The 27,640-nt window shown below is 35.4% G+C and overlaps 1 protein-coding gene across 7 annotated transcripts in view; it reads left to right on the forward strand.

Annotated features, from left to right (window-relative positions):
- SLC26A7 (solute carrier family 26 member 7) overlaps nt 1–27,640 on the forward strand; it is a 142,988-nt gene that overhangs the window by 108,062 nt on the left and 7,286 nt on the right. For 5 of the 7 annotated variants that reach the window (XM_005563680.4, XM_065519433.2, XM_045398485.3 and 2 more), the window contains 4 exons: nt 979–1,045; nt 4,122–4,259; nt 7,039–7,087; nt 26,388–26,488. In XM_005563680.4, coding sequence (XP_005563737.2) covers nt 979–1,045; nt 4,122–4,259; nt 7,039–7,087; nt 26,388–26,488 — 355 coding nt within the window. The remainder of the gene's footprint in view (nt 1–978; nt 1,046–4,121; nt 4,260–7,038; nt 7,088–26,387; nt 26,489–27,640) is intronic. The other 2 variants (XM_015455017.4, XM_073999082.1) reach the window with 1 other exon arrangement.

Here is a 27,640-nt window from a genome sequence, read left to right on the forward strand (position 1 = left end):
TATTCGGACACAGCAGCAAAATACATGGTTACTTGCCATATGGTACTTGCTAGTTACTTTTATTTCTGTGTAACATATAGTACTACAATCTCATGTTTTTCTTGCTGTCAGAGAACTAGGGACAAACAGATAAGAAAATGTTTTATCTGCATATGATATTTAACAATGTTGATATTAATGAAGATAAATAGCTTATCAACATTATAAAATAGAATATATAAACTCTTTTAAAATAAATAAACCCCTTAGCCTTATACTGCATTATAGAGAGATTTCTTTAAATTAAGTGAAGATAGTTAGTAGCTAATGATCACAAATCATTTCACAATATAATTAAATAACTTCAGAACATTTTATTTTTCAGAAGTCAGATTCATCTATTTTCTAGATAACTTATTGAGAAACACACTCTCTTTTTGTCATTTTACTGAAAATTTATAAATCATTTCCCTAGTCTGACCAATGCTTTTTCTGCTTTACAAAGTATTCATCTGGGAATAATGTTTCTATTTACTTCACATCCATCTTTCCCTTAAAGTTATTTGTGACATAATGTATTCTAAAAAATGTTGTTTTATCTCTATAGAGTCTTTCTTTATAGAATTTATATATTCAGATTCAATATTATCCAGTCCTATCTTGCCATTGATTCTTTCTTTTCTTGCTTTTCATTAAAACAGTATTTTATCAATGCTGCATACTCTCTTGCCTTTTCTCTTTTATAATTCTTCTTTACTAATCTACATGTAGTAGCTTGGAGAGATGGGACTCTGTTTATATGCCTCTGTTGTTAACCTCTATCCCCAAATATCCTAGAGATATAGAGATTTACCAATGTCCTCTTATGAACAAATGGGTTATAGAATATAAATCATTTCAGACACATTCTAGTTATTAAATGACTACTTTTGGTTTCTTCATTGTTTATATAATGATTAGGAAATGACTTGTTTTGTTTTCTATCTGCTTTAATTTTAGAGCAATGACTCTAAGTATAAAAAACATGAAAGAAATGGAATTTAAAGTGAAGACAGAAATGGACAGTGTAAGTTTAGTTTTACTTTTCCTTTATGCAATTGTTAATCATTTTGTGGGTGAGATAATTTTAAGATATCACAAAAATTAGATAAATTATGATAGTTAAAAATATAATTGTTTTTAATTATTATAAACTTCGAATGATACATATGTGATCACAATATATGTGGCAAACGACATGCAACAAATCAATAGAACAAAAGAAAATCTCTTTGGATCCAGCATTCAGATAAAAGTGTAGCATGGTTCCTAGAACCACAGTTCACTGTAGAATCATGGTCAAGATTGATTCAGGCATTTGGACACCTCTTTTCCATTACTGAGTTGCATAAAGTAATCAAACTAAACTGATAGTCTATTCTGAATTAAGTCATGGAGAAAGATAGAAATAGGAAAGGGAATGAAGCAAATTTGGTTCATGGTATTGCTTTTTTTTTTTTTTTTTTTTTTTTAACTCAGTCAACTGTGTTAGCAGAGGGTAATTCAGTCCAATGGCTACAGAATGCCAATAGAGTTGGTTTCTTACACAGTGGGAACCTTTTTAAGGACACAACTTGTATAAACAGTCTTGCTCTGCTCATGCTTAGGAAAGTCAATTGATTATGTCTGAATTCTAGTTTGTTGTTCTAAAGGATGACTATAACAGTTTAAAGTGAGGGGGAAAATGTTGACTTGAAATATTTTTGCCAATTAAAAAAAAATTGCCCTCATTTTGAACCTGCTTTGTAAATGTTTGACTAACCTTTTTCCCTTTATTTTTCACATACACTTGTTTCAGTATCTCATAATTCCCCTAAGGATAGAGTAAACTGGCCTCCCACCAGAAGGACCAGTGTCAGGGTATTTCCAAATAGACTGGAAATAGGAAGTAGCATCAGGAACCCTCTGCAGCACCCAAGGGAATGGCTTATGTTTTTAATACTATGGAAAGATTTGTTTCACAGAGAGCTATTTGGGTTCAGGGCCTTCCAGGGTGTTCTAGGCTCAAGTTTTCCACCAACTTTGCCTTTTGTTTCTTTCCTTAATTTTTCCATGGGAATTTAGTGCTTGTGCAAAGCCCCAGACTGACTTTTGGGCCCCTGAAGTCCCCTGTGTATCCACACCACAAGTACACATGTATTAGCCCTGACCTCCTTACCTTTGAGACTGAATTTGGCTTTGGATTTGACTATTTTCAGCTTAAAAATCACTGTTTAATAAATTGTCTAATCCTTAACTTCTTCTTGGGCTAAACATGTAGAGAAGTGAATGAGGGGATTTGCAGGAAGATGAAAATGCTAGAAATTTCTCCACATCTTTAAGTCTTGATTGATTTCAGTCTAGTCACTGACCTGAATAATAACTGTTTCACATGGAGATTTAAATTTTATTATAATATTACATCTCTCTAATTTCTCAATGTTTTTTATAAAAAATAAGAGGGACAAAACTAAGATAAAGCAAGAGTTGAATGTAAGTTCTCAGGTGGAATTTTCACTAAGTTAAAATAATCTGTCATTTATCTTTTCCATTTATGCACTCTTCCACCTCTTCTTCATGTGAAATGACCCTTCGTGATTTGAGAGATCTCTTCCCACTCAGTGAATTTAACCCCACTGATAATTTCTTTTCTAGAACAATTTGAATCTCTATTCTTTAACAAATACATTTTTTTCATATTAACTTAAAGCAGCACACTGGCACAATCACGTAGTGCAGGGTTGTCCAATCTTTTGGCTTCCCTGGGCCAGGGAATTCACTAGAAGAAGAATTGTCTTGGGCCACACATAAAATACATTAACACTAATGACAGTTGATGAGCTAAACAAAAATTGGAAAAAAAAGTCTCATAATGTTTTAAGAAAGTTTATGAATTTGTGTTGGGCTGCATTCAAAGCCATCCTAGGCGGCATGTGGCTCACGGGCCACGGCTTGGACAAGTTTGATGTAGTGTGATTAGAGGATCAGGCTAAGCTTTGGTGCTTTGGGATGACTAATATGACAGGCCTAAGAGTTAATTTTTATTTTTTGTTTCTAAGAGGTTTACTCTTGTTCGAACATTAGTTTGACAACTTAAGGTCGGTTTGTTTTCTTGAGTTATTTGTTGCAAATATCCTCACTTTGCAAAGTTCAATCAGTTTTGTAACTATAGGAGCTTTTTGAGATTTTCTAGTTTAAACATTTGTCCCATTTTTGGAAATGAGGGAACTGAGAGAAGTTAAATGAATTGTCCAAATTAACATACTTAATATTTTCTTTCTTTCATACTTCTGTCCTCTGTCTGTATGCATCGCTATTCTTTGCATCTCCTCTTCTATGGAAGTAAAGCCTGAAAGAGTATTGCTTACTTAGTTGATAAAGAGTTGTCATTTTGTAGAATTTACCCTCCTCTCCATTTCTAGATCAGACACTTGCCCCAAAGGTCATAGAGAAGACTGTTTTAGTTGCACATCACCAAGTGATGGGAAAATGGGCAAAGCAGACACCTTTTGTGTCAAAACTTTTCCTTCTTCCTTTCTGCATCGCTCACCACATCCCGGCAATCCAGTCCCTAGGCCTGCCCAAAGTGAAATTATATTCCTACTACTACCTGTAGGTCTCTGTCTTCAAATTACAAATATTCATCACTTGTAAAGTATTTCAGCTGAAGGAAAGCTATGTCATTATGAGGTAAATGACTGATGGTTGACCCGTTAGGACACATTTTCATTAAAAAAAAAATACTGATGGTTAAGTAAATTAATTTTTAATTGATAGATTGAATAAAATAAATACTTTTGAAAGGATAGGACTTCCTTGAACTCTTTGGATAGTCTAGGCTACTGCCTCCCGAAAAAACCAGCTAGGAGGAATAAGGGCCACTTTCTGAAATGCTGCCAACTTATCTTGCCATTATTAATGTTTCTTAGTAAACAGGAAATATGTATTTCCCCTAAGGAAGTGTGATAGTACATTAAGGCCTCTAAATACATTTTAGTAATCAAAATGTTAATTGAGAGATTGCTCATAAAACTGAGTGACATTTAGACCTGATTGTTTGTTGGCTATAATTCTCTATTATTTAATTCAGAGTTCTAAATCTGTTTCTTTTTCTCCTCTAAAAGGAAACCCTGCAGCAGGTGAAAATTATCTCAATAAACAACCCGCTTGTTTTCCTGAATGCAAAAAAATTTTATACTGATTTAATGAACATAATCCAAAAGGAAAATGCCTGTAATCAACCACTTGATGATATCAGCAAGGTAGGATCAGTGGTTTCATTAGAATGTCATACTACATGTAACCTTATATCATGACAATAAAACGTGTATCAAGTAAGTAATAATACATCACACAAGTATTTCGAGACCTCTCCTTTTAGCAAAACCTACGATTATTTGATTCTTTTAGTTGATTTTTAGGTAATCACTCTCTTGTTCATTCATTCATTTATTCAGCATATATTTAATGGACATGAGTCGCAGGTACTATACGCACTGAAAAGAATAAATAAGACAAATGATCTAATTTAATGGATCTCTTAACCAACCTCCAAAGGATTTTTTTTCTTTTCTTTTTTTTTTTTTTTTGAGACAGAGTCTTGCTCTGTCGCCCGGGCTGAGTTCAGTGGCGCCATCTCCGCTCACTGCAAGCTCCGCCTCCCGGGTTCACGCCATTCTCCTGCCTCAGCCTCCTGAGTAGCTGGGACTACAGGCACCCGCCAGCAGGCCCGGCTAGTTTTTTTGTATTTTTAGTACAGACGGGGTTTCATGGTGTTAGCCAGGATGGTCTCAATCTCCTGACTTCATGATCCGCCCTCCTCGGCCTACCAAGTGCTGGGATTACAGGTGTGAGCCATCGCACCCGGCCAAAAGGATCTTTTTTTTAAACCAAAAAAAGGCATTAGAACTAACTCTAAACGTGATGGAATATGATAAATGACTTCAGAGATGCATAAACTCTTGCAATCATTTAAATAATATTATTATAAAATTCCAGAATTCTTTATCTCCATTTATACTGTCAATTAACAGAGATACTGAATCAAATCTGCATCAATATGATTTAATATAAATAAGCTATCTATTATCATTTGAATCCTTAAGCCCTCTGTAATGTTAGAAGTGTGGACTTTGAGGCCAAGCTGCCTGGGTATGCCACTTACTACCTGTGGAAATTTGAGTTGTTGAATCTTTGTTCTTCAGTTTTCTCACATGTAATTGAGATGATTAAATGAGTCAATGAAGGCAAAGCATTTAGAATAGTGCTTGTCCTACTCAACACTATAACATCTTAGTTAGCATTATTAGTTTGGTTGACTACTGTCTCCGTGAAACTTTCCTTGACTCTTCTAGAGCACAAGGATTCCTTTTTTTTCTTGTGTCCTTGAGCTACTTATTCCCAGTGTTTTAGGTACATAGAAGATCTTGACCCTCCCATTTCTGATGTCTTAGGAGCTGTCCTGAACCACATTCTTGTTCCTTACAGCTTCACACTTCTGCCTTTGGGCCTTACCCTAATTTGTACCATAGAAGCCTTACATACAGGATCAGATACGTAATTTACAGGGGCCCAGTGCAAAATGAAAATGTGAGGTCCCCTGTTCAACAATTATTAAGAATTTCAAGATGGTGACAGAATATCATTAAACCAGATTGGAGACCTTTCTAAGCGTGGGCCCCTTTTGGGAGGAAAACTATAGAGGTAAAGTGCCCTTCTCATCACACTGTATCAAGGGTACCTACAATCAACATGATTTATCAACATGTTTATTCTACCTTGATCACCTGGATAAGGGAGTGTTTGCCAGGTTTCTCCACTGTAAAGTGACTCCCTTCTCTTTATTCTGTGCTCTCCGGAAGAAAGTCACTGTGTGCAGCCCACACTTAAGAAGCATGGAGTTATGATCCACCACCTTAACGGTCGAATATCTACATAAATTATTTTGAAGTTCTTTTCCACGGGAGATTTCAGATGAGGTATTTTTAAGACAAGGGAAAGGAAACTCAAGTTCACTGAATATCTCTCAGGGGCCAGTCCCTTTAGTCAGGCTAACTTAATCATCACCAGCCCTGAGATGTAAGTGGCATTACCTGCATGTTACATAAAAAGGGAGGTAGAAATCGAGAGAGATAAAATAACCTGATGGAAATTGTATAGCTGATAACTGTGAGTCAGGCTTAAAATACATAAGCTGTGGCTATAAAGAAGAGAAAACAGAGGTTCTCTAGTCAGCCTTTAAGATAAAAACTCATCTTGTAAGAGAAGCAGTGTAATGTAGTGGTTGGGAACAAGAGGCTTGGAATTGGAAGGGCATGAACTTTGGTTCTAACCCATGCTCTTACTAGCTTTGTGACTTTGGTGAAGTTATTTAACCTTTTTAATCTTTGACTCTCTTATATAAAAAATAAAATTTGTCACTTCATACAATTTTTCTGAGGATTAAATAATTAGTGTGAAGTCCTTGGCATACAGTGAGGACTGAAGATATATCAACTGCTATCATCATGATTAACAAAAATAGCAATAGTACATTATTTGTGAAGTAGATAGCACATGATCTCGTTAGAGGCATCAATTATTGTCAGACAAGATTAACTGTAGGATATAGAGCTGTTTTTTTGTTTGTTTTTTAATCCAGCATTTTCATGTAGTGGTAATATATATGATCAGCGGTTCTCCCTCTTAAAATGCAATGTTAATAAAGATGATTTCTGATTGAATATGCTACTTTAAAAATGTGCAAATGTTTAATTTCTAATCCAAAATCAAAACAAACTTAGTCTTGCAGGAAATATTCTGAAGAAGACAGTCTTACTGATAACATAAATTATTTACTGAATTGCTATATATTTAGAATTAATTATCATTTTATTATTTCAAAGTTTGTTTTATACATTATTCTGAAAAGAATGCTAGTGAAAAAAAATTTTGGAGACTAGTTTTTTGTTATTCTTTCTAAATAAAAGAATGATGTGATTTTCTTCAGACAGAAGTAAAATTTTATGACATTTTTCTTCTTAATGTTTGTTTTTATTTTAGTGTGAACAAAACACGTTGCTCAATTCCCTATCCAATGGCAACTGCAATGGTGAGTTAGCTTTAAGGAAAAAGAAAATCTAAGTGTTTGACTTGAATATAGACCAGAGAATAAAATCTTCCCCTTCTCCTCATCTGCCTCCCTCCTCTGTTCTTCTTCCTCTTTTCTCCTAATTTTCCTCTTCCCTCTACTCTCCTCCTCCCTTCTACTGGCTTTAGCTGAAGCTTATGTTACCAAATAAGCACTAATACTTTTATCTGCAGAAAATAGATTTAGCCATTTGGCTCCTTCTCCCTTCTCTTTCTTTCTCCCTCCTCCTCTCCTGTCTTCTCCCTCTCCCCTTCACTTCTACTCTTCTTTCTCTTCCTCCTCTGTCTTCCTTTTTCCTCCTTTTTTTCTATTTTCTCCATCTCCTCTTTCTCTCTTCATTCTTTTCTTCCTTTTTCTCTTTACTTCTTCCTCTTCCCTATTCTCTCTTCAATCTCCTCCTCTTTTCTTTCTTCTTCCCTCCTCTCTCCTTTTCCCTCTCCTTCTTCTTCCTCCTCTCCCACCTCTTTTCCTTTTCTCTCCTCTTTCCTCTCCTTCTTCTTTTCATTTACTTAAATGTTTGACCCACAAATTGAAATTCATGGCATTAGTGTAGTTTTAATATGGATGAGGATTTATCATGAAATATATCTTTGAATACATTTTGGATCTCCACCCAAAACAAACCAGCAATTTAAAGCTATTACATGTTCAGATTTTCCTGCAAAATCAGGTGACAAGAACAAATATTTTGATGGTGGATGCTTATTAAATTACCAGGTCAATGTTCTCTAGAAGTTTAATTATCTTTCATTGCAAACTGATGAATTGATGTGACCGTTGTCTCAGTATAGAGAAAATTAAAAGATATACAAAAAAATATGTATGAGAAGTGTTGTGATATTATAACAAAATGATAACAAAAGAGTTGAAACAAATTTGTATATTTATCTTTTAATTTGATATTTACTAAGATTAAAGCCTCAGTGTAGTTAAATTATTCATAATTGTGACTTTTAGTTAATATAAAAGGTTTTACAAAAATCTCTTATTTTTTTGTATCATGCAATATTTGCTTAGCCAATTTCTTCTAAGTAGGTGGAAATAAAAGTGATTTTTATTGGAAGTCTTTGACAAATATCTAGTTGTATTACTTTTTATTTTGAATTTTTGGAAATAATTTCAGTTACAAATGTGTTAGATTTTTAAAAAGTATTACTAATGGAATGACATCTATTACCTTAAACATGTGCTTCAAAATAACTATATTCTTTTTAGCATGGAGCTAAAGAAAGAACATGAGTTTTAAAAGAATGAAGTAGCATTACATTTTTCTGTTATTAGATCACAAGTTTGAAGAAATAGGTCGATGCTGAAAATTCAGGGTGAAAACTGGATTTTTTAACTTCTCTTTTTCTTAATAAGGGGAATTCAATTATGAATCCATTTTTAAAATTTACTTTAAATAATTTTTATTTTATTGTAGATTCAGGGGAGACATGTGCAGGTTTTTATTATGTTGGTGTATTGATTAATACTAGGGTATGGCTTCTAGTGAATCTATCACCCAAATAGTGAAAATAGTACCCAGTAGGTAGTTTTTCAACTTTCTCCTCATCTTCTATCCTCTCTACTTTTGGAGTTCCCAGTGTCTATTATTTCCATTTATATGTCCATGTGTACTTATTGCTTAACTTCCACTTATAAGTGAGAACATGTGGTATTTGGTTTTCTATTTCTGAATTAATTCACTTAAAATAATGACCTCCAGCTCCATCCGTGTTGCTGCAAAAGACATAATTTCATTCTTTTCTATGGCTGTGTAATATTCCATGGTGTATATATAGTACATTTTCTTTATCCAGTCCACTTAGGTTGATTCTATGACTTTTCTATTGTGAATAGTACTGTGATAAACATAAGACTGCAGGAGTTTTTGTTTGTTTGTTTTTGTTTTTGATAAAATGATTTCTTTTCCTTTGGGTAGATACCCAGTAGTGGGATTGCCAGGTTGAATGGTAGTTCTCTTTTTAGTTCTTTGAGAAATCTCCATACTGTTTTCCATGGCGGAGGACAGGGTTTGAACTAATTTACATTCCCACCCACAGTGTGTAAGCATTTCCTTTTCTCCATATACTTACCAACATCTGTTAGTGTTTGACTTTCTAATAATAGCCTTTCTGACTGGTGTGAGACGGTATCTCATTTGATTTTGATTTGTATTTCTCTGATGATTAATGATGTTGAGCATTTTTTCATATGTTTGGTGGTCGCATGCATGTCTTCTTTTGAGAAGCATCTGTCATGTCCTTTGCTCAGTTTTTAATGGGGTTATTTTCTCTTTCTCACTGGAGTTCAAATTCCTTATAGATTCTAAATATTAGTCCTTTGTTGGATGCATAGTTTGCCTATATCTTTTCCCATTCTCTAGGTTGTCTGTTTAATCTGTTGGTTGTTTCTTTTGCTGTGCAGAAGGCCTCTAGTTTAACTAAGCCCCATTTGTCTACTTTTGTTTTTGTTGCATTTGCTTTGAGATCATAGTCATAAATCTTTTGCTTACACCAATGTCCAGAAGAGTTTTTCCTAGGTTTTCTTCTAGAATTTTTATAGTTTCAGGTCTTACATTTAAGTCGTTAATCTATCTTGAGTTAATTTTTGTATATGGTGGAAGTAGGGGTCCAATTTCATTTGCCTGCATGTGGCTAACCAGTTTTCCCAGAACCATTTTTGAATGAGGAGTCCTTTCTTCATCTTTAATATTTGTTGATATTGTTGAAGACCAATAGGTTATAGGTATGTGGATTTATTTCTGGATTCTCTATTCTGTTCCATTGATCTATGTATCTGTTTTTGTACCAGTACCATGCTTTTTTGGTTACTATACCTTGTAGTCTAGTTTGAAGTTGGATAATGTGAAGCTTCTAGCTTTGTTCTTTTTCCTTTAGGATTGCTTTGCCTATTTTAGCTCCATTTTGGTTCCATATGAAGTTTTGAATTATTTTTTCTATTTCTGTGAAAAATGATATAATGTATTAGGAATTGTATTGGATCTGTAGATTGTTTCAAGTGGTAGTAATTTTAATGACATGGGTTCTTCATTTCCATGACCATGGGACGTTTCTCCATTTGTTTGTGCCATCTGCAATTTCTTTCATCAGTGTTTTGTAGTTCTACTCGTAGAGGCCTTTCATGTCCTTGTTTAAATGTGTTCCTAGGTTTTTGTTTTTGTTTTTGTTTTTGTTCTGTGGAAGTTGTAAATGGGATTGAGTTCTTGATTTGGTCTTTTAGCTTTGTTGGTGTACATAAATGCAACAGCTTTTGTGCATTAATTTTGTATCCTGAAACTTTACTGAATCATTCATTAGTTCCAGAAATCTTTTGGAGGAGTCTTTAGAGTTTTCTAGGTATAGAATTGTATCATTTGTAAAGATAGATAGTTTGACTTCTTCTTTTCCTATTTGGATATTTTTTATTTCTTTCTCATGCCTGATTTCTCTGGCTAGCACTTCCAGTACTTTGCTGAATAGGCATGGTGAGAGTGGGCATCCTTGTCTTGTTCCAGTTCTAAAGGGGAATACTATCAGTCTTTGCCCATTCGATAGACATAGACTGCTTTTATTATTTTGACATATTTTTCTTTGATACCTAATTTGTTGAGGGTTTGTGTCATGAGGGGATGTTGGATTTTATTGAATACATTTTTCTGAATTTATTAAGATAATCATATTGTTTTTGTTTTTAATTCTGTTTATGTGGTGAACCACATTTATTGATTTACAAATGTTGAACCATCCTTATGTCCCTGGAATAAAACCCACTTGATCACAATGAATTTTTGTTTCTAATGTGCTACTGCATTCACTTTGCTACTATTTTGTTGAAAATTTTTGTGTCTTTGTTCATCAGGGATATTGGCCTTTAGTATTACTTTTTTATTGTGTCCTTACCAGATTTTGGCATCAGGATGACACTGGTTTCAAAGAATGAGTTAGAGAGGACTCTCTCTTCCTCAATTTTTTGGAATAGTTTCAATGAGCTTGGCACCAGTTCTTCATTGTATGTCTGGTAGAATTCGCCTGTGAATCCATCTGGTTCTGGACTTCTTTTTGGTTGGTAGATTTTTTTTTTATTACTGAATAAATCTCATAATTATTTATTGGTCTGATTAGGATTTCAATGTCTTCCTGGTTCAATCTTGGGGGGTTGTATGTTTCCAGGAATTTATCCATTTCCTCTTTGTTTTCTAGTTTGTATGCATAGAGATGGTTACAGTAGTCTCTGAGGATCTTTTGGATTTCTGTGCTGTCAGTTGTGATGTCACCTTTACCATTTTTCATTGTGCTTATTTGAATCTTCTCTCTTTTTTTCTGTTGGTTTATTTAGCTAATATTCTATCAATTTTGTTTAGCCTTTCAAAGAACCATTGTTTCATTTCTCCTTGGTATTTTTTTGTCTCAATTTCATTTAGTTTTATTCTCATTTTTGTTATTTCTTTTCATCTGCTAGCTTTGGGTTTGATTTGTTCTTATTTGTATAGTTCCTTTGGATATGATATTAGGTTGTTAATTTGAGATCTTCCTATCTTCCTGATGTAGACACTTAATGCTATAAACTGTCCTCTTAACACTGTTTTTTGTTTGTTTGTTTGTTTTGTTTTGTTGCTGTATCTTTGAGGTTTTGGTATGTTGTATCTCTATACTGATTTGTTTCAAAAATACTTTTTATTTCTACCTCAATTTCATTGTTTATTCAAAAGCCATTCAGGAGCAAGTTGCTTAGTTTCCATATACTTGTGTGATTTTGAAAATTCCTCTTAGTGTTGATTTATACTTTTATCCCACTGTATTCCAAAAAGATGCTTCATATGATTTGAATTTTTTTTGTAGTGTATTTAGATTTGCTTTATGATCAAGCATGTGGTCAATTTTACAGAATGTTCCATTTGCAGATGAGAAAAATGTATATTCTGTGCTTATTATGTGAAATGTTCTGTAGTTGTCTATTAGGTCTATCCAGTCAAGAATCCAATTTAAATCCAGAGTTCTTTTGTTAGTTTTCTGCCTCAGTGATCTTTCGAGTGCTGCCAGTGGGGTATTGAAGTCCCCCACTATTATAATTTGGCCACTGTCCCTTTTCTTAGGTCTAGTAGTATTCATTTTATAAATCTGGGTGCTTCAGTGCTTGATGCATATATATTTAGGGATAGTTAAATCTTCTTGTTGAATTGAAACCTTTAATCATTATATAAGGCCTTTCTTTGTCTTTCTTTCTTTTTTTTTTTTGCCATTGTTGGTTTGAAGTCTGTTTTATTTGATACAAGAACAGAAACTCCTGTTCTTTTATTTTCCAGTTGTGAGATAGATCTTTCTCCCCTCCCCTTACTTTGAGCCTGTGAGTGTCATTACACATAAAATGAGTCTATGGAGGAAGCAGATGGTTGGGTCTTTAAAAAAAAATCCATTTTGCCAAGCCATGTCTTTTAAGTGGAGCATGTATGCCTTTTATATTCAAGGTTAATATTGATATGTGAGGTTTTGTTCCTGTCATAATGTTGTTACCTAGTTGCTTTGTAGTCTCAAATGTGTAATTGCTTTATAAAATTTGTGAACTTTGTACAAAATATGCTTTCATGGTAGCAAGTATTGTCCTTTCATTTTCACGTTTAGAACTCTTTCGAAGATTTCTTGTAGGGCTGGTCTGGTTGTCTTTAGCATTTCCTTGTCTGAGAAAGACTATTTCTCCTTCTTTTATGAAGCTTAGATTGAGAGAATATAAAATTCTTGGTTGGCCTTTTTTTTTTTTTCTTCAAGAAGGTTAAAAATAGACCTCCAACCTCTTTTGACTTGTAATATTTCTGCTGAGACATCTACTGTTAGTGTAATGGGATTTCCTTTATAGGTTATTTAGCCCTTTTTTCTAGCTGTCTTTAAGTTTTTTTTTTTTTTCTTCATGTTGGCCTTGGGCAGTCTGATGACTCTGCTTCAGTGATGTCTTCTACAGTATCTCACATGTGTTTTCTGAATTTCTTGTATCTGGATAATTACCTCACCTGCAAGATAAAAGACATTTCTCTGAATTATTTGCTAAAATATGTTTTTCATACATAAAAGTAAAATTGCTTACTTTTCCTTCTCTCTCATGAATGCCTATAAGTTACAGGTTTAGTTGTATTATATAATTTCAAATTTCTTAAAGACTTCGTTTGATTTTTAAAGTATCTTTTTCTTTATTTTTCTGTCAGGGTTAATTTGAAAGACTAGTCTTCAAGGTCTAAAATTATTTTTTTCTAGTATATTATTAAAGCTTTCAAATGTGTTTTGAAATTCCTTTAGTGAGTTGTTTAAGTCCAGGTGCTCTATTTGGCTTTTATAAAAATATAGCTATCTTTCAAACCCTAAATTGTTTTCCAGTTTCTTTGTGCGGGTTTTCAACTTTCTTCTGGATCTCACTGAGTTTCTTTTGAATCCACATTTTGAATTCATTATCTGTCATTTTGGACTTTTCCTTTTGGTTAGAATCAATTGCTAGAAAGCTAGTTTGATCCTTTGGAGGTTTCAAGACACTCTGTCTTTTTGTACTGCAGTAGTTCTTTCACTGATTCCTTCTCATCTGAAGGAACTGTTGCTTATTTTTGAGTTTTATATAGTTTGGATGGGACTTTTACATTTTTCATTCTTTTTTCCCTTGAGGGTATACTGCAGTGTATGTTTTTTACAATCCTTTGTCTTCATTTCTGGGTGCTTTCAGGGCAAGGTTCTGCATGAGTTCCTTGTTTGTGGACAGCTTCTGTGCACTGGCTTTCTCAGATGCTGCCTGTTGTAGTGGTATACTGAATGTAAGAGCCAAAACAGTATCTTCTGCAGGGCTGAGGGTACAGAGGTCTCAGGTAGCTTTTCTCCTGCACTAGCACTATGTCCTTCTGGCAGCAGGTTTTTATTTTGTGGGGCAGTTTAGAGCTGGCTCACTCTCCAGGAGGCTGAGGAGTGGAAGCACTTATTTTCATGGGAGGATGGCAAGGGGAGATAATGTTGGGCTATGAGTAGATCTCCAAGGAAGGGGCAGTGGGGTGAGCACCAGATTCTAATGCTGGGCTGGCAGGAATGCAATTTACCTCCCTATTGCACCCCTGCCTCAGGGCTCATGACCTTCAGTTTATATAGACTTTGTCCTTTGGCTCATGGCTGCAAAGTGGCTGCAGACTGTAGATAAAGCCCTTTGTCCACTGCCACTAAAACCAACTCAGGGCAGAGCCACCTTCCCCAGTCCAGAGCAGACAACTCTGTAGGTTATGTCCTCCATTGCAGGGCTGCTGCTGTTCTGTATACGAAGGAGAAATTGGTCCCTGCTCATTGTGCAATCCCAAGCAGGGTGGATTCACTTTCAATGGTGGTGGAGCTGCCATGAGAAGCACTTTCTCCAAGTGCTTTCCTTCACACATACCAGCCCCCAGCAGGGAGAACCTCTCCTGGGTCTGCAATAGTGGATGAGGGGAGTGGGAGATGATCACCTCTCCATGTCTGTTCCTGGCTGCTGGTGTTGCCCCCCTTCAGTGATTGGTACCACATCTATGCTTCCTTTGTCCCAAGGGGGGCTTTGGTGAGCTGAGTGCCAACCCATAGAAGTGGCTGAAGGTTAGATCTCCAGGGGTCTGAAAGCTCCCCTGGGACCCACTGGTCCTCTGCACCTGCCAAAGTCAGAGTGGGTTGTAGAAGATGTTTGTGGGCAATCTGGCGGTGCAGCGACTCAATGACACAGAATCTTCTGGCAGGGCAGAAGTCCACCATGGGTGCACAATTAGTATGGTGCCATCTTAGCTTAGATCTGAGGAGAGTGAGGGCACACATGTTTGAGCTGGTCACCTGGTTCTTTGACCCTGAGAAGTTCTCAAGTTGCCACCAACAGCATTACACAGTCACAAGAGCAGAAGGACTCCCTAAGAGTTTGGTAGTCTGCAGATTGTTACAGGGGTGAGGAGAACAGAGAAGCACCCCCACCTATATTTTCTGTGGAACTCTGAGTTCCTCGGCTGCCAATCTCTCGGATTTTGCTGCTTTTTTTGTATGCAACCCTGCTTCTTCTATTGGGATTTCTGACAGGTCCTGGCTCTCTTCCCTCAATATTCCATTCAGAACATGCCCATTCACCAACAACTTTGACCTAGTTTTTGAAGAGAACTGGTATCTGATGTCCCTAGTCAGCCATCTTGAAAAAAATGAATACGAATATTTTTAGAAAGCAAGAATGGCATGGTTACTGCCTTATTTCTCAAGTCTTAACTATTTTTCTTTTCCCATTGACTGTCTCTTTCATTTAACATTATTTCTCAAAGAATTTGGTATTTGTTTCTATTATGGCTTTATCACTAGGCACAAAAACTTAATAGATGGTCAATTAATGAATAAATGGAAAAAAGAGAGCAAATAAGGGAGGGAGAGCAGAAAAAATGAAGGCAGAATCACTGAAGTCCAAATCATTACCTAAATACTTGTTAGGATTATATAGGGTTATATGGTATATAAAATTAGCATCACTCCTTGGTAAGAGAGAAAAAGAAACAAGAAAGAAATGAAATATATAATTATATTATAATGTATAATGATATATTTATATAAATAATATATAATATATAATATAAAGTATATCTAAATAGGCTGAGGAAGGAGAATGGCGTGAACTCGGGAGGCGGAGCTTGCAGTGAGCCAAGATCATGCCACTGCACTCCAGCCTGGGTGACAGAGCGAGACTCCGTCTCAAAAAAAAAAAATCAAATCTTAGAAATGAATTTAAATAAAAATATATAGACCCACACAGGATGAAGGTGTGTAACTTTATTATGAGACATTAAAAATACCTGTAGCAAGTAAATATTCATAAATAAATGGAGGGAAACACAATGCCCATTGATTAGAATACTTGATATCAAAAAGCATAATTTCTAAAACTGATTTATAAATTTAGATTTAATATCAAGTAAAGTTTCAATAGAATATTTTAATGGCTTTTTACAAGCTTATTTACATATTTAAATAAAAATGCAAATAGCCAAGAATAGTTAAGACACTTGAAGAATATGAACAGATGAAGGGTATGTCCTCTTAGCATTGAGATGTATTATAAAGCTCTAATAATCATTGCAGTGTAGTATTGGATCAGAAATAAATAGGTCAATATGACAGAGTAGAGAGCTCAGAGGGGGAAAAGTCCTCACATGTATTGCTGTTTTATTTATGACAAAAATGGCACTATAGAGCAATGGGAAAGGACGGTCTCATTGATAAATAATGCAGAGACAATTATGTATCTATATGAATGAAATTAGACCCCTAATCCACACCATACCACACATATGTATGAGGTAAATCAATCTGAATATAGAAGACAAAATGTAAACTTAGAAGAGCACATAGGAAAATATCTTAAAAGAACTTGGAATAAGTAAATTATCTTAAAACAAGAAATATAAAGCATTAAGCATAAAGAAAATGATTATTAAACTTCACTATATTATTTTTAAGAACTTTTGTTTACCAGAAGGCACTATATAAAACATGAAAAAATAAGTCAGAGTGGAAGAAGATAGATGTAACTTATAAAATTCAGAAAGGATTGCTTTCTACTACAAATCGATGAGTAAAAAAAGGCAGACAACTCAATAGAAAAATGAGCAAAAGACACGAACAGGCATTTCACAAAAAGGGACATTGTTTTAAGTTACCAAAATACATACATATGAAATATGCTTGACTTCACCATTATTATTCACAGCTATTATTTGGGAAATGCAAATTAAATAACACTATATGTATGATATTGGTCAAAATAGAAAAATCTGACAATACCAAGGATTGGTGAGGATACAGGGCAACAAGAAGTCTCCTACAATATTGGTGGTAGTATAAACTCTTACAAGTTGAGTATCACTCATCTGAAATATTTATGACCAAAAGTGTTTTAGGTTTTGAATTTCTCTGGATTTTGGAATACTTACTTATGCATTATAAGGTATCTTGGGAATGGACACAACTCCAAACACAAAATTAATTTATGTTTTATGTACACCCTATACACATAGTCTGAAGGTAATTTTATACAATATTTTAAATAATTTTGTGCATAAAACAAAGTTTGTGTGCATTTAACCATAAGAAAGCAAATGATGTGGACAATCCATCTCCAGTTGTTTGGCATTACCATCACTCCTGACTGAATTTATATGCTACCAATAAGCAATCATTTTCTTACATTTATCCAGATGTAAGTACTGAACAGTAACAATTATGACATGCCATTAAGATAGTAAAATGATGTATTCAAGGTAACTTATGATGTCATGTTGACATTGAGAAAGTTTGGATTTTGGAGCATTTCGGATTTTGCATTTTCAGATTACCATCTGTGCATCCACCTTGGAAAATGGTTTGGCAATGTCTTATAAAGTTGAAGATACACATATCCTGTGATCAGCAATTCTGCTCTTAGTTGTACACCCTGAAGAAATGATAATTTATGTGCAGCAAAGTATACAAACAAGAATATTCATGACAATATTGTTTGTAACTATCCAAACATGGAAATAACTCAGGTGACCAACTAAAGCAGCAGGTTCATATAAATTGTGACATATCTATACAATTGAGTTTTTACTTAATATATTTGTTATATGTTATACTCACATAATAATGAAAATTATATACATCTTATAAACAATGTTGGGGAAAAAAGCAAGACAAATGAAAACATATTGTAAGGTTCTAATTTCATTCATATAAACTTAGATGAATAAAAAGCTGAATTATATTAGTTTTTGCACTTCTAAACACAATTTGGAAAAGAATATCTTAATATTTGTATCTGGAAGAGTATACAAGATTTTTCATAAAATTGTTTATTAATCCCCCAAAACTGGAAATAAGCAAAACATCCATTAGCAGTACAATGGACAATCAATATATAGAGTGTTTTCGTAAGAAGATAAAATACATATTAAAATATCAATTGAATTACAGCATATAATACGTTGTAAATCAATATACAACATAATAAAATAGAATATAAATATATGAATGAACTGCATGGACCCACATTAACATGGATGCATCTCAGATGTCAGCTTTTCTCGTCTTTTCTAGTTTATTGTGGCAAATATACTTTTACCTGCCTTGTGTGCTCGGAGAACACTTATGTAAGACTAGAATAATACTTATTTAACTTGAGTGCCTTACTCTCTGAACTGAAAAATTTTTAGAGGAGTTTCTTACTTCTGCATCCTGACCAGGCCCACTTTGCACAGAACAGTAGCTGATGGGCATGATCACCTTTGCTGGGTCCTCGTGAAACTCTTTGGTACCCAGTGGCCCTTTGATATTTGTCAGACATAGTTGATCAGAACACTTCTTCTGACATCCTCCTTCTCTCCCCTACAAAGTTTCCTCAGTCCTCTTATCTCTCTCTCTTGTTCAAGTAGTGCCCTGCTCTACTCCCCTATGCTTTAAATGCTGAGGTTATGTGTACTGTGCTTACTTTTTATTTCGCATCTTAATTTAATCCCTAAAACCTATAACTTGGTTTCATTACCTTTCATTTTCACTTCTGTGACTCTGATTCTGTCCTTAATTATGTTCGAAATGAATTAGTATTAATTTCATATTGTTTTTTATCTTCTGCTATGAGATAGCCTTTGTTGTATTCTATAGATAGAAAATACCCAGTATGTATGTGCATACCAGATAGAATAATAGATCAGGGCATTTTTTTCCTATGAGCCAAAGTAGCCTCAGAACCCTCTCAACATGTTATTATAAGAAGCTACTACAAATGGAATTGACATGCAGCTAAGATCTAATTGCCATTCCAGCTTTATTTCATTCTGTGATGTAATGACAGATTAATGTTAAATCACCTCTACTTTAAAAAATCCCTACTGTTCTTAATAAATTATAATGGTTTCCTTCTGAGGATCAAGTACCTACTCCCTAGTGTGGCACCTGAAAGCTTCCTTATCCTTCCAAATTGCTTTCCTTCTCACCACACATTGTACAAGTTCTCCATCCCAGCCAGACAAATCCATTTATGGCTCCAACATCTAACTTAATCATCTCTGGGTCTAAGCCTTTATTTGGATTCTCATAACTGGAACCATCTCCCTTTTCTTCCAATCCAAATGTTATACTGTTTCTGAGGTTTAATAGGGAAGTAAAATATATTGAAGGGACACACTTCCTTTCAATCTTGTTAGGGAGAAAAAAGTCAACTAGATCCATATAGAAGAATACTCAGTCAGGTGCAGACTGGAATTCAGTATCTTCACCTATAAAGTGGAATTCAATAGTAATAGTGAAACACAGAAATTACCACGTGCTTTAATCCATCACATATTACCTATATGGTTATAGAGTCATTTTCCTCCTAACTAGATTTTAAGGTAAATAATGCATTTTTAATTTCTATTGTATTATCCTTCATTGTCCAATGAACAAAATATTTGTATAGCAATTCACAGGGCATTATTCTCAATAACTAAAATAGGTAATAGGCAAATGCTCTACTCTTCATTTTAAAATAATTAAAATAATTACCAGAACACTCTTCATTTTACTGATGACGTTGAGGCCCATGGGGGAGATGTAACTTGCTCTGGATCATGCAGCTAGTTAGGGGTAGAGGCAGGACTTAAGTCCCCGTTGAAAGTAGGCTATATACATGAAAGGGTACTTAAAATTGAGATTCAAGATTGATCTAAATGCAGCCTGCATGGAGGGAAGCAAGAATGATAGGGCGATAATAATCCAGAGAAGAGGAGTGAAGTTTCTATCTTCCCCTTCTTTGGTCACCAGGTTGTGAAAATGGAGACGAAGGACTCAAAAGGGATTTCAGCAGTGTAATGAACAGCAGCTGGAACTGTTTGGGAGTTGAAGTAAGGGAGAGAACGATACAAATAATGATTCTGAAACTTTGAAACTCTCAAACTGGGAATAATAGTGAAGCCAGGAGAACAGCTAAAAGGAAAAGTGAGTTTAGGTGGGACAATGGTAAACTTAAGCTAAGTGAGGTCATCCAGGAGACATCAAGTGGGTTTTGGGGACTACAGAATAGATCTAGAAGTGATTAAAGGAAGAAAAGATGTAAACTGAGTAAGGGAATGGGCAAGAAGGAAGATAATTAAAAATAGCCCTCCCCAGCCGGGCGCGGTGGCTCAAGCCTGTAATCCCAGCACTTTGGGAGGCCGAGACGGGCGGATCACGAGGTCAGGAGATCGAGACCATCCTGGTTAACACGGTGAAACCCCGTCTCTACTAAAAAACACAAAAAAACCTAGCCGGGCGAGGTGGCAGGCGCCTGTAGTCCCAGCTACTCGGTAGGCTGAGGCAGGAGAATGGCGTAAACCGGGCAGGCGGAGCTTGCAGTGAGCTGAGATCCAGCCATTGCACTCCAGCCTGGGTGACAGAGCGAGACTTCGCCTCAAAAAAACAAAACAAAACAAAAAAAAATTGCCCTCCCCGCTAAAAATCGTTTCAGAAGGAAAAGATTTGTAGTTGAGCACATGATAGAATATTCAAAATATATGAAGCAGGGTTACATCAAGTATGAAATGGAAATCATGCTATTTCTCTTAGTAAAAATAAAAATTTCTCAATTTACAGAGAAATCTTCCATTACCACTTTTAGCAGTTTGAGTCTCCAAACACTTCAGTCAGTTTATGTCAATACCAAGATGCACTCTGTTGAGGTCTTTCTTAGCATTATGACTTGCTGGGTCTACCTCCACCGCCTAGTCATCTACTTAACTTCCAATCATTATCAAGTCTCAGCTCACAGATCACATTCTTCCATTCATTCCTGCATTAATTCATGTTCTTGTTCACTCAGTTAATCTGTATTGTATGTATTGAACAGCTAATAAATCCTGGGCACAACAATGAGTGCTGGATATTCAAGGATGAAGAAAGTAGACACGAACTCTGCCATCATAGACCTTGAAATCTAAACAAGTTCCCACCCTTATTACTCATTTCTCAAATAAGCAGTGCAGGTATGTTAGTTTCCTATTGCTGCTGTAATAAATTGCCATGAATGCAGTGGCTTAAAACAGCACAAATTTCTTATTTTACAGTTCTAGATGACAGAAGTCACTGAAATGAGTCTGGAGATAAAATCAAGTTTGGGCAGGGCTGCATTCCTAGAGGGTCTAGAGGAGAATTCATTTCCTTGCCCTTTCCAACTTTCAGAGGCCATCTGTATTCCTTGGGTCATGGCCCTGTCCTCCTTTTGCAAGCCGCCAGTGTGACATCATCAAATCTCTCCTCTCTCATCTTCAAATATCAGAAGAGATGTGGTCTCTTCTGTCACCACATCTTCTCTGACCTCGAACCTCCTGTCTCCTTGTATGACACTGGGCCTACCTGAGAAATCTAGGATAACCTGCCCATCTCAACATCCTTAAATTAATCAAATCTACAAAGTCCCTTTTGCCATGTAAGGCAACATATTCACAGTTTCTGGAGAGTCAAATGTGTGCATCTTTAAGAGGCATTATTCTGTCCACCACACAAGGTCTCCTTCACCTCCATAGCATTTTCTGCACATCTCTAGCCCTCTTCACACTTTAAATTACTAGTTCAACTGACGAGTTTCCCAACCTGATTGTGAATCTGTTGAGGGCAGTGATCACTGTCTTCCTTGTTCGTCATTGTACTTACATTTTCTAGGACAGTGCTTAGAGTAGGCACTCAATACATCTATATTAGCTGACTGCTGGGAGAAAGGAAGGAAGGAAAGAAATGTTCAATAATATGTGCACATGTTTTCCAAAGGGAATGTTGTGGTTTGTCTTAAATATTTCTTAACTTCTTATTTTCTTGAGAAATTTGAGATGTAAATCTGCTTTTCAATAGTTAATTGATATCAACAGAAAATACTTTCTTTTAAAAAATTATGAGTTACTCATGGACTGTCAAGAATCTTTTGAAGTATATAAAAAGCACTTTTAAATTATGCAACTATGAATATTTTTTAATTAAAGAAGTTAATGAATATTCCACAGGAGAGAGCTGACTTCCACAGTCTGGAGTTAATTGCCCACCCACACCTGATGGTTAATTTCTTTCTGAAATGTTGTTTTTGTGTAGATAAAGCCCATCATTTACCCCATTCCACATGGGAATAGATTAGTTGTCTCCTTTGCACATGCTCCAAGCTTACCTCATTTTGCTTAAGGCAGGATATTAGTTGTGCATTCACTTTACTCTTTTCTAGGATTATGTGATTTTTATTGCTCTGGTTGATTTACTTAGAAGTTTAGAACACAAGGTTATAGCCATACAATTAGTGCAACGGCAGAACTGAAAGGATACTGTGTAAAAGAAACTTCACTTACTTTTGGAAAAATGTTAGAAATGTCCATTGTATTTAAATTTTCATTCGAGTGAATTGGTAACTTTACCATTAAGACTGTTTTTTCATTTAGAAGAAAATCATGAATTGCGTCTCTTAAAATAGCTTACTTAAATTATTAACCACAAATACAAGGCATGAGCCTGTTGCTTTGCTTTATTTTTATTTTTGGATGGCCTGAAAATATACACATATTTCAATTAAAGGAATAGCACAGAAGGAGGTTGGATTAAAAAAAAAAAGATGAAGCAAACAATGGCATGAACATACTCTCAGATAATGGAAGGGACATTTTTAAATCACTACTGATAAAGCCCCAAATACTTTCAGAGTTAATAATCTATCATCATGTACATTATGAGATAATTACAAGAAAATAAATAAAATTGCAAGTACAATTTAAAAGTGAAATATAGTAGGATAGAAAAGGAAAAAAAACTTGTTTAAGAATTTTCAATACCATTTTATCACGATTTTCTCCTCAATTAAATGCAGTTATCAATCTCTCTAAGTAACGTATACACAGATTGTTTTTCACTGTAATATTTTTTAAGTTCAGAATGACAAATAAGTTTTTGATCAGCTAGTAGTGGCTTCCTGAAGCACTGATTGATAGAAATTGTAAGGTCTTGTTTGACCTCAGTGGAAAAAAATACCAAATTCATTAGCTATGTTTGCCGTGGCTGTGGATAGGGAGGATTGAATTCATGTCAGACAGTTATACATAATAACTGCTAATATTCTTTCCGATTACAGTTTCTTTCTAGCAAGCCTGTTTTTTTTGCGGGGCGGTGGGGGAGGTGGACAGATTCTCACTCTGTCTCCCAGACTGGAGTGCAGTGGCGCTATCTCGGCTCACTGCAAGCTCCGCCCCCCGGGTTCACGCCATGCTCCTGCCTCAGCCTCCGGAGTAACTGGGACTGCAGGCACACACCACCACACCCGGCTAATTTTTTGTATTTTCAGTAGAGACGGGGTTTCACCATGTTAGCCAGGATGGTCTTGATCTTCTGACTTTGTGATCCACCTGCCTCGGCCTCCCAAAGTGCTGGAATTACAGACGTGAGCCACTGCGCCCAGCTACAAGCCTGTCTTATAGACATTAGTATTATGTTTGGTAGTAAATAGATAATAAGGCTTAAATATCTTAGAAAAATTCTTAATCTATTAATTCTTATTATTTAAGTTAAATATGAATGCTAATTTTTTCTATGGAAATTTTTGAACAAATAACTTTAGATTGCAGATTATTTTGAAATATGTATTATTTTATAAAACAGGAATCATTTGGTAAGAACAAGACTGTATAAATGGATTAAAAAAGGACAAAATTTGATATCAATTTGTGTCATTGTTATTTTATTGTCAAATATGTCAGTGGTTTAAGTCTTTCATTTAATCAAAGCCATTGGATTTTTAAAACTTACTGATGATTTTCTTTATATTTAATAAGAATACCCACCTTTAAGCAATGATATGCTGGTGAATAGCAAATGATTCTTGGAGTGGGGATATAAGGTCAGATGGTGGAGAAGTTCTGATATGTAGCATTTGCCAATTTCCATGGTGTAAATATTTCTACTATCACTGATTTTAAGCTACCAACATGCTGTGATTAAGCATGGAAGATATATACACGATTGACTTTCACGAACTGGCATCATCTGGCCCAACTCATTACTGACTTTAAAGAAACCATATACATTTTATTTTCTAAAAAAAAGTTTGAAAAAGTCAACATAAGAAATCTTCACATATTAAGCTCCAATATACATTGTAAACATGATTAGTCTTACTAATTTTTAAAACTTACTTTGTAAGAAAACATCTAACTTCATTATATATATTTTACCTATGTGTATTGTATAATTTTTTAACGTTTTCTCATAAAGTTTACCTAATATTTAATTGTTAGAGATTTTTATACTGTGAAAATTTAATAGAACATTTCCAGATATATATTTATGACCAGTCAACATTCCACTGTTGACAGGAACAAGTATTCTCTGTTTAGAGTATTTTTCTTTTTCCTGCAATCTTAATACTCTCCTATCTCTGGTAATAAGCCAGGGCGTATTATACCTGAAAATATAAATAAAAGCCTCTGCATTAGTAGAGGTAAATCTTGTGTTTAATCAGGGAAATAATGAATGATAATGATTGCAGCTGAGTGGTCAATAGATGAGCTATGTTGTGGCTATTTTCAATTTTGCCTGAGGTTCTAGTTTACCATTTTAGGCCTATGGAAACATAGCCTGAATGTTCAGTAACCACTTAGCCCCCCTTGCCCTGGGAGAAACAGCAGAACAGAAGGCACTAATGGAGTGCCTGGCATATCGTTGGTCCTCATTAAATGGTTGAATGGGAGCAGAAGGAGTTTTAGATTTAAGCTGTCATTAGTGTTGGATTAAGGCTGTCCACATGGTCAGAATGCTTACACGTCTACATTATTTCTCCTTTTTGGAATCTGATATATCCTGCAAGGCTGCTTTTTGCATGAAGCCTTCCCTGATTACTCCAAAGAGACTACTCTGTTTTGTAAATTCACATTTTTATTCATTTTATCATTTTAATCATGTCATTTATATACCAATGCTATCCTTGACACTCAAAAGTATTATAAACTCCTAAAGAAAGGAATAAGACCTCACTCATGTTTGTTATCACTCACTCCTTAAAAAAATTACTCCTTAGAAATATTGATTATTTAGTGTTATTATCTTCTCTTTCTTGAACATAGTACAAACACAACATAGTTATTATTCAATTAATAGCATATTATTTGATTAATAAATATAAATATAGATCTAAAGATGAAACTGAAAACCAAATCTTATACCTATCACTTTTCAAATACATAGAAATTACTTTGTAGCATTTCTCTTTTTCCTGACAGTTACTGTCATATATAAATTTTCAGTGTCATTTTTTATTTTCTGTTTTACTGCTTTTTTAAATCTGTAAGCAGGATTTTTTTTAATTGCACTATTTCCCTCATATTTTCTCCCAAATTGAGAAACAACCACAGTCCCACTTTTATATAGTCACTATACAGAAAAACCTTGAACATTTTAAATGGCAATGCTATTGAAATTAAGAATTAATTTTTTCAGAGAATGTCATAATAGTTAATGAATTTGAATTTAAGTGATAGACTTTGCCTACAGTGGTGGGGGAATCAGCATGTGTGATCTGCTCTGAGAGCCACATCACTCCTCAGAGGGACCCCAAATGTGGCCTGTCACTGTGAAGAAATAGGTCATATCATGTAAGGAAATCATGGCCCTAAGAATGTCTATCAAAAAGAGGTCATGAACTCCTAAGTAAAATCTTATTGTTTTCATCAGGTAAATTCAGAGGCCGATTTACTATGAACCGAATGAAGCTTAATTTTCAGGGCCCGTCATACAGATCCCTTCCAAGGCTGTGGGACAAGTCCTAGCAATGGAGTTTTTTTTTTTTTTTTTTAAGTGTGATTCCAAAATTGTATACACTTCAGGCACCACAAAACAGAGCTCTACTTTGGGCATGCCTATTAAGGAAACATTGTGATATTGTGGGAAAGGTACTATTCAGAATGTCTAGAGACTTTGCTTCTGTCTATGTTTAGCACTAACTTGCCAGATATCCTTTAAAAAGCATTTAAACTTTTAAACTGAACTTCAGTTTGTCCATATATGAAATGATACTGGTAATTAACCTATTTTGTCTTCTTCTTTGAGTCATGTCATAATCACCTGAAATTGCATTCCAGCAATACAAAATCAGAAAGTTCAGAAATAATTAATAATTTACTGAAAAATGTAAAAATTAAAAGTGTTTAGAATTAGTGTTGTTAAATATGAGGCCACTGTTACCCTCCCACCAGTCAACAAAGCCAGCAGCAGAAATCTCTTAAAATTCTGCCTAACTCAAGTCTCTGTTTCTCCTACAGAAGAAGTTTCACAGTCCTGCCCTAATGAGAAGTGTTCTTTAATCCTGGATTGCAGTGGATTTACCTTTTTTGACTACTCTGGAGTCTCCATGCTTGTTGAGGTATTTATGGAGCTTGTGTTTAGAACTGTTTCTTCCCTTTTGTTCAGTAACAGGGGTTTTCACCACCTTCTCTCTGTAGCCTTGAGCCTGCTTGTTGCGATACACATCTCACCCCATTATTTGCAAAGGACGTAGAACTGCATGCCTCCCATCACTGTAGATTTGTTTTCAGGAGATCCTATTCAGCTTCTAGTTGTATGTATGTGTGAGGGTCAGGGCTAAGAATATTTGCATGGGGTAGTCAGAGAGAACAGTACATAGACTTGAGATACAGTGGGCATAGGATCTCCTAGGCAGTCAATTTACAAGGATTCTAGAAAGGAGAAAAGCCCATTCCAGAGCACAGGCTGCATAAGCAAGTGCCTTGATGATGGCAGGAGGTTTTCTCTCACATTACGGTTGGGTACAGTTTGGCCTAATACCATTCCTGGTCTCACAAGCAGTGCCCAATGCAACGGCTTTTCTCTGTTCTCTCAGGCAATAGTGCCTCTTTCTCTACCCTATGATCTCCATGTGGTCTCCATGATCCAGGTATGCAAAAAATAAAACTCCACTTATGGATTTAAAACTGACATAGCTTCCAAACCCCATTTCCACAGCTAGAAGAACACCTAATTTTGTTAATTCACAGAAAACTCAGACACTTCTAAGGTTTTTTTTTTACCTCCTTCTTTTTTTAGTAAATACTAAGTCAACAGGGAATTCACTTTCTTTCTTACTTCTTTTTGTTCTTTCCCTTCATACCCTGAATTGGTGGTGGTGGGACGTCTTGAGGGTGGGGCAGCATCTGTTCCTCAGTTTCTTCAGTCCTCTGCCAGCTTCTGAGCCTGTGAATTGGCTCATCTCATCTTCAGGTGTTTACTTCCCAGAGGTTTTCTTACTCAGACCACCTAGAGCCTCCCTGTGTGGCTTGACATTGAGCCAAATACTTAATTTAAACCTTATGGAAATTTCTGGAGTTCTTTCGTCACCCATTGATCTCTCCCTGAACTCTGGTTCTCTCTGTGCAGCTCAGGGAAGCTGCCACATTTTTATTAGGTCCCCCTCATCATGCCAGGGCCCAGAAACTGCTTTGCGGCAGAAAGCTACCATGATCAGAGGGCTCACCCCATTTTTCCCCCTTTCTCAGGAACCTCAGCTGCCCTGTGCTGC

Source organism: Macaca fascicularis, chromosome 8, assembly GCF_037993035.2.
Source record: "Macaca fascicularis isolate 582-1 chromosome 8, T2T-MFA8v1.1".
NCBI lineage: Eukaryota > Metazoa > Chordata > Mammalia > Primates > Cercopithecidae > Macaca > Macaca fascicularis.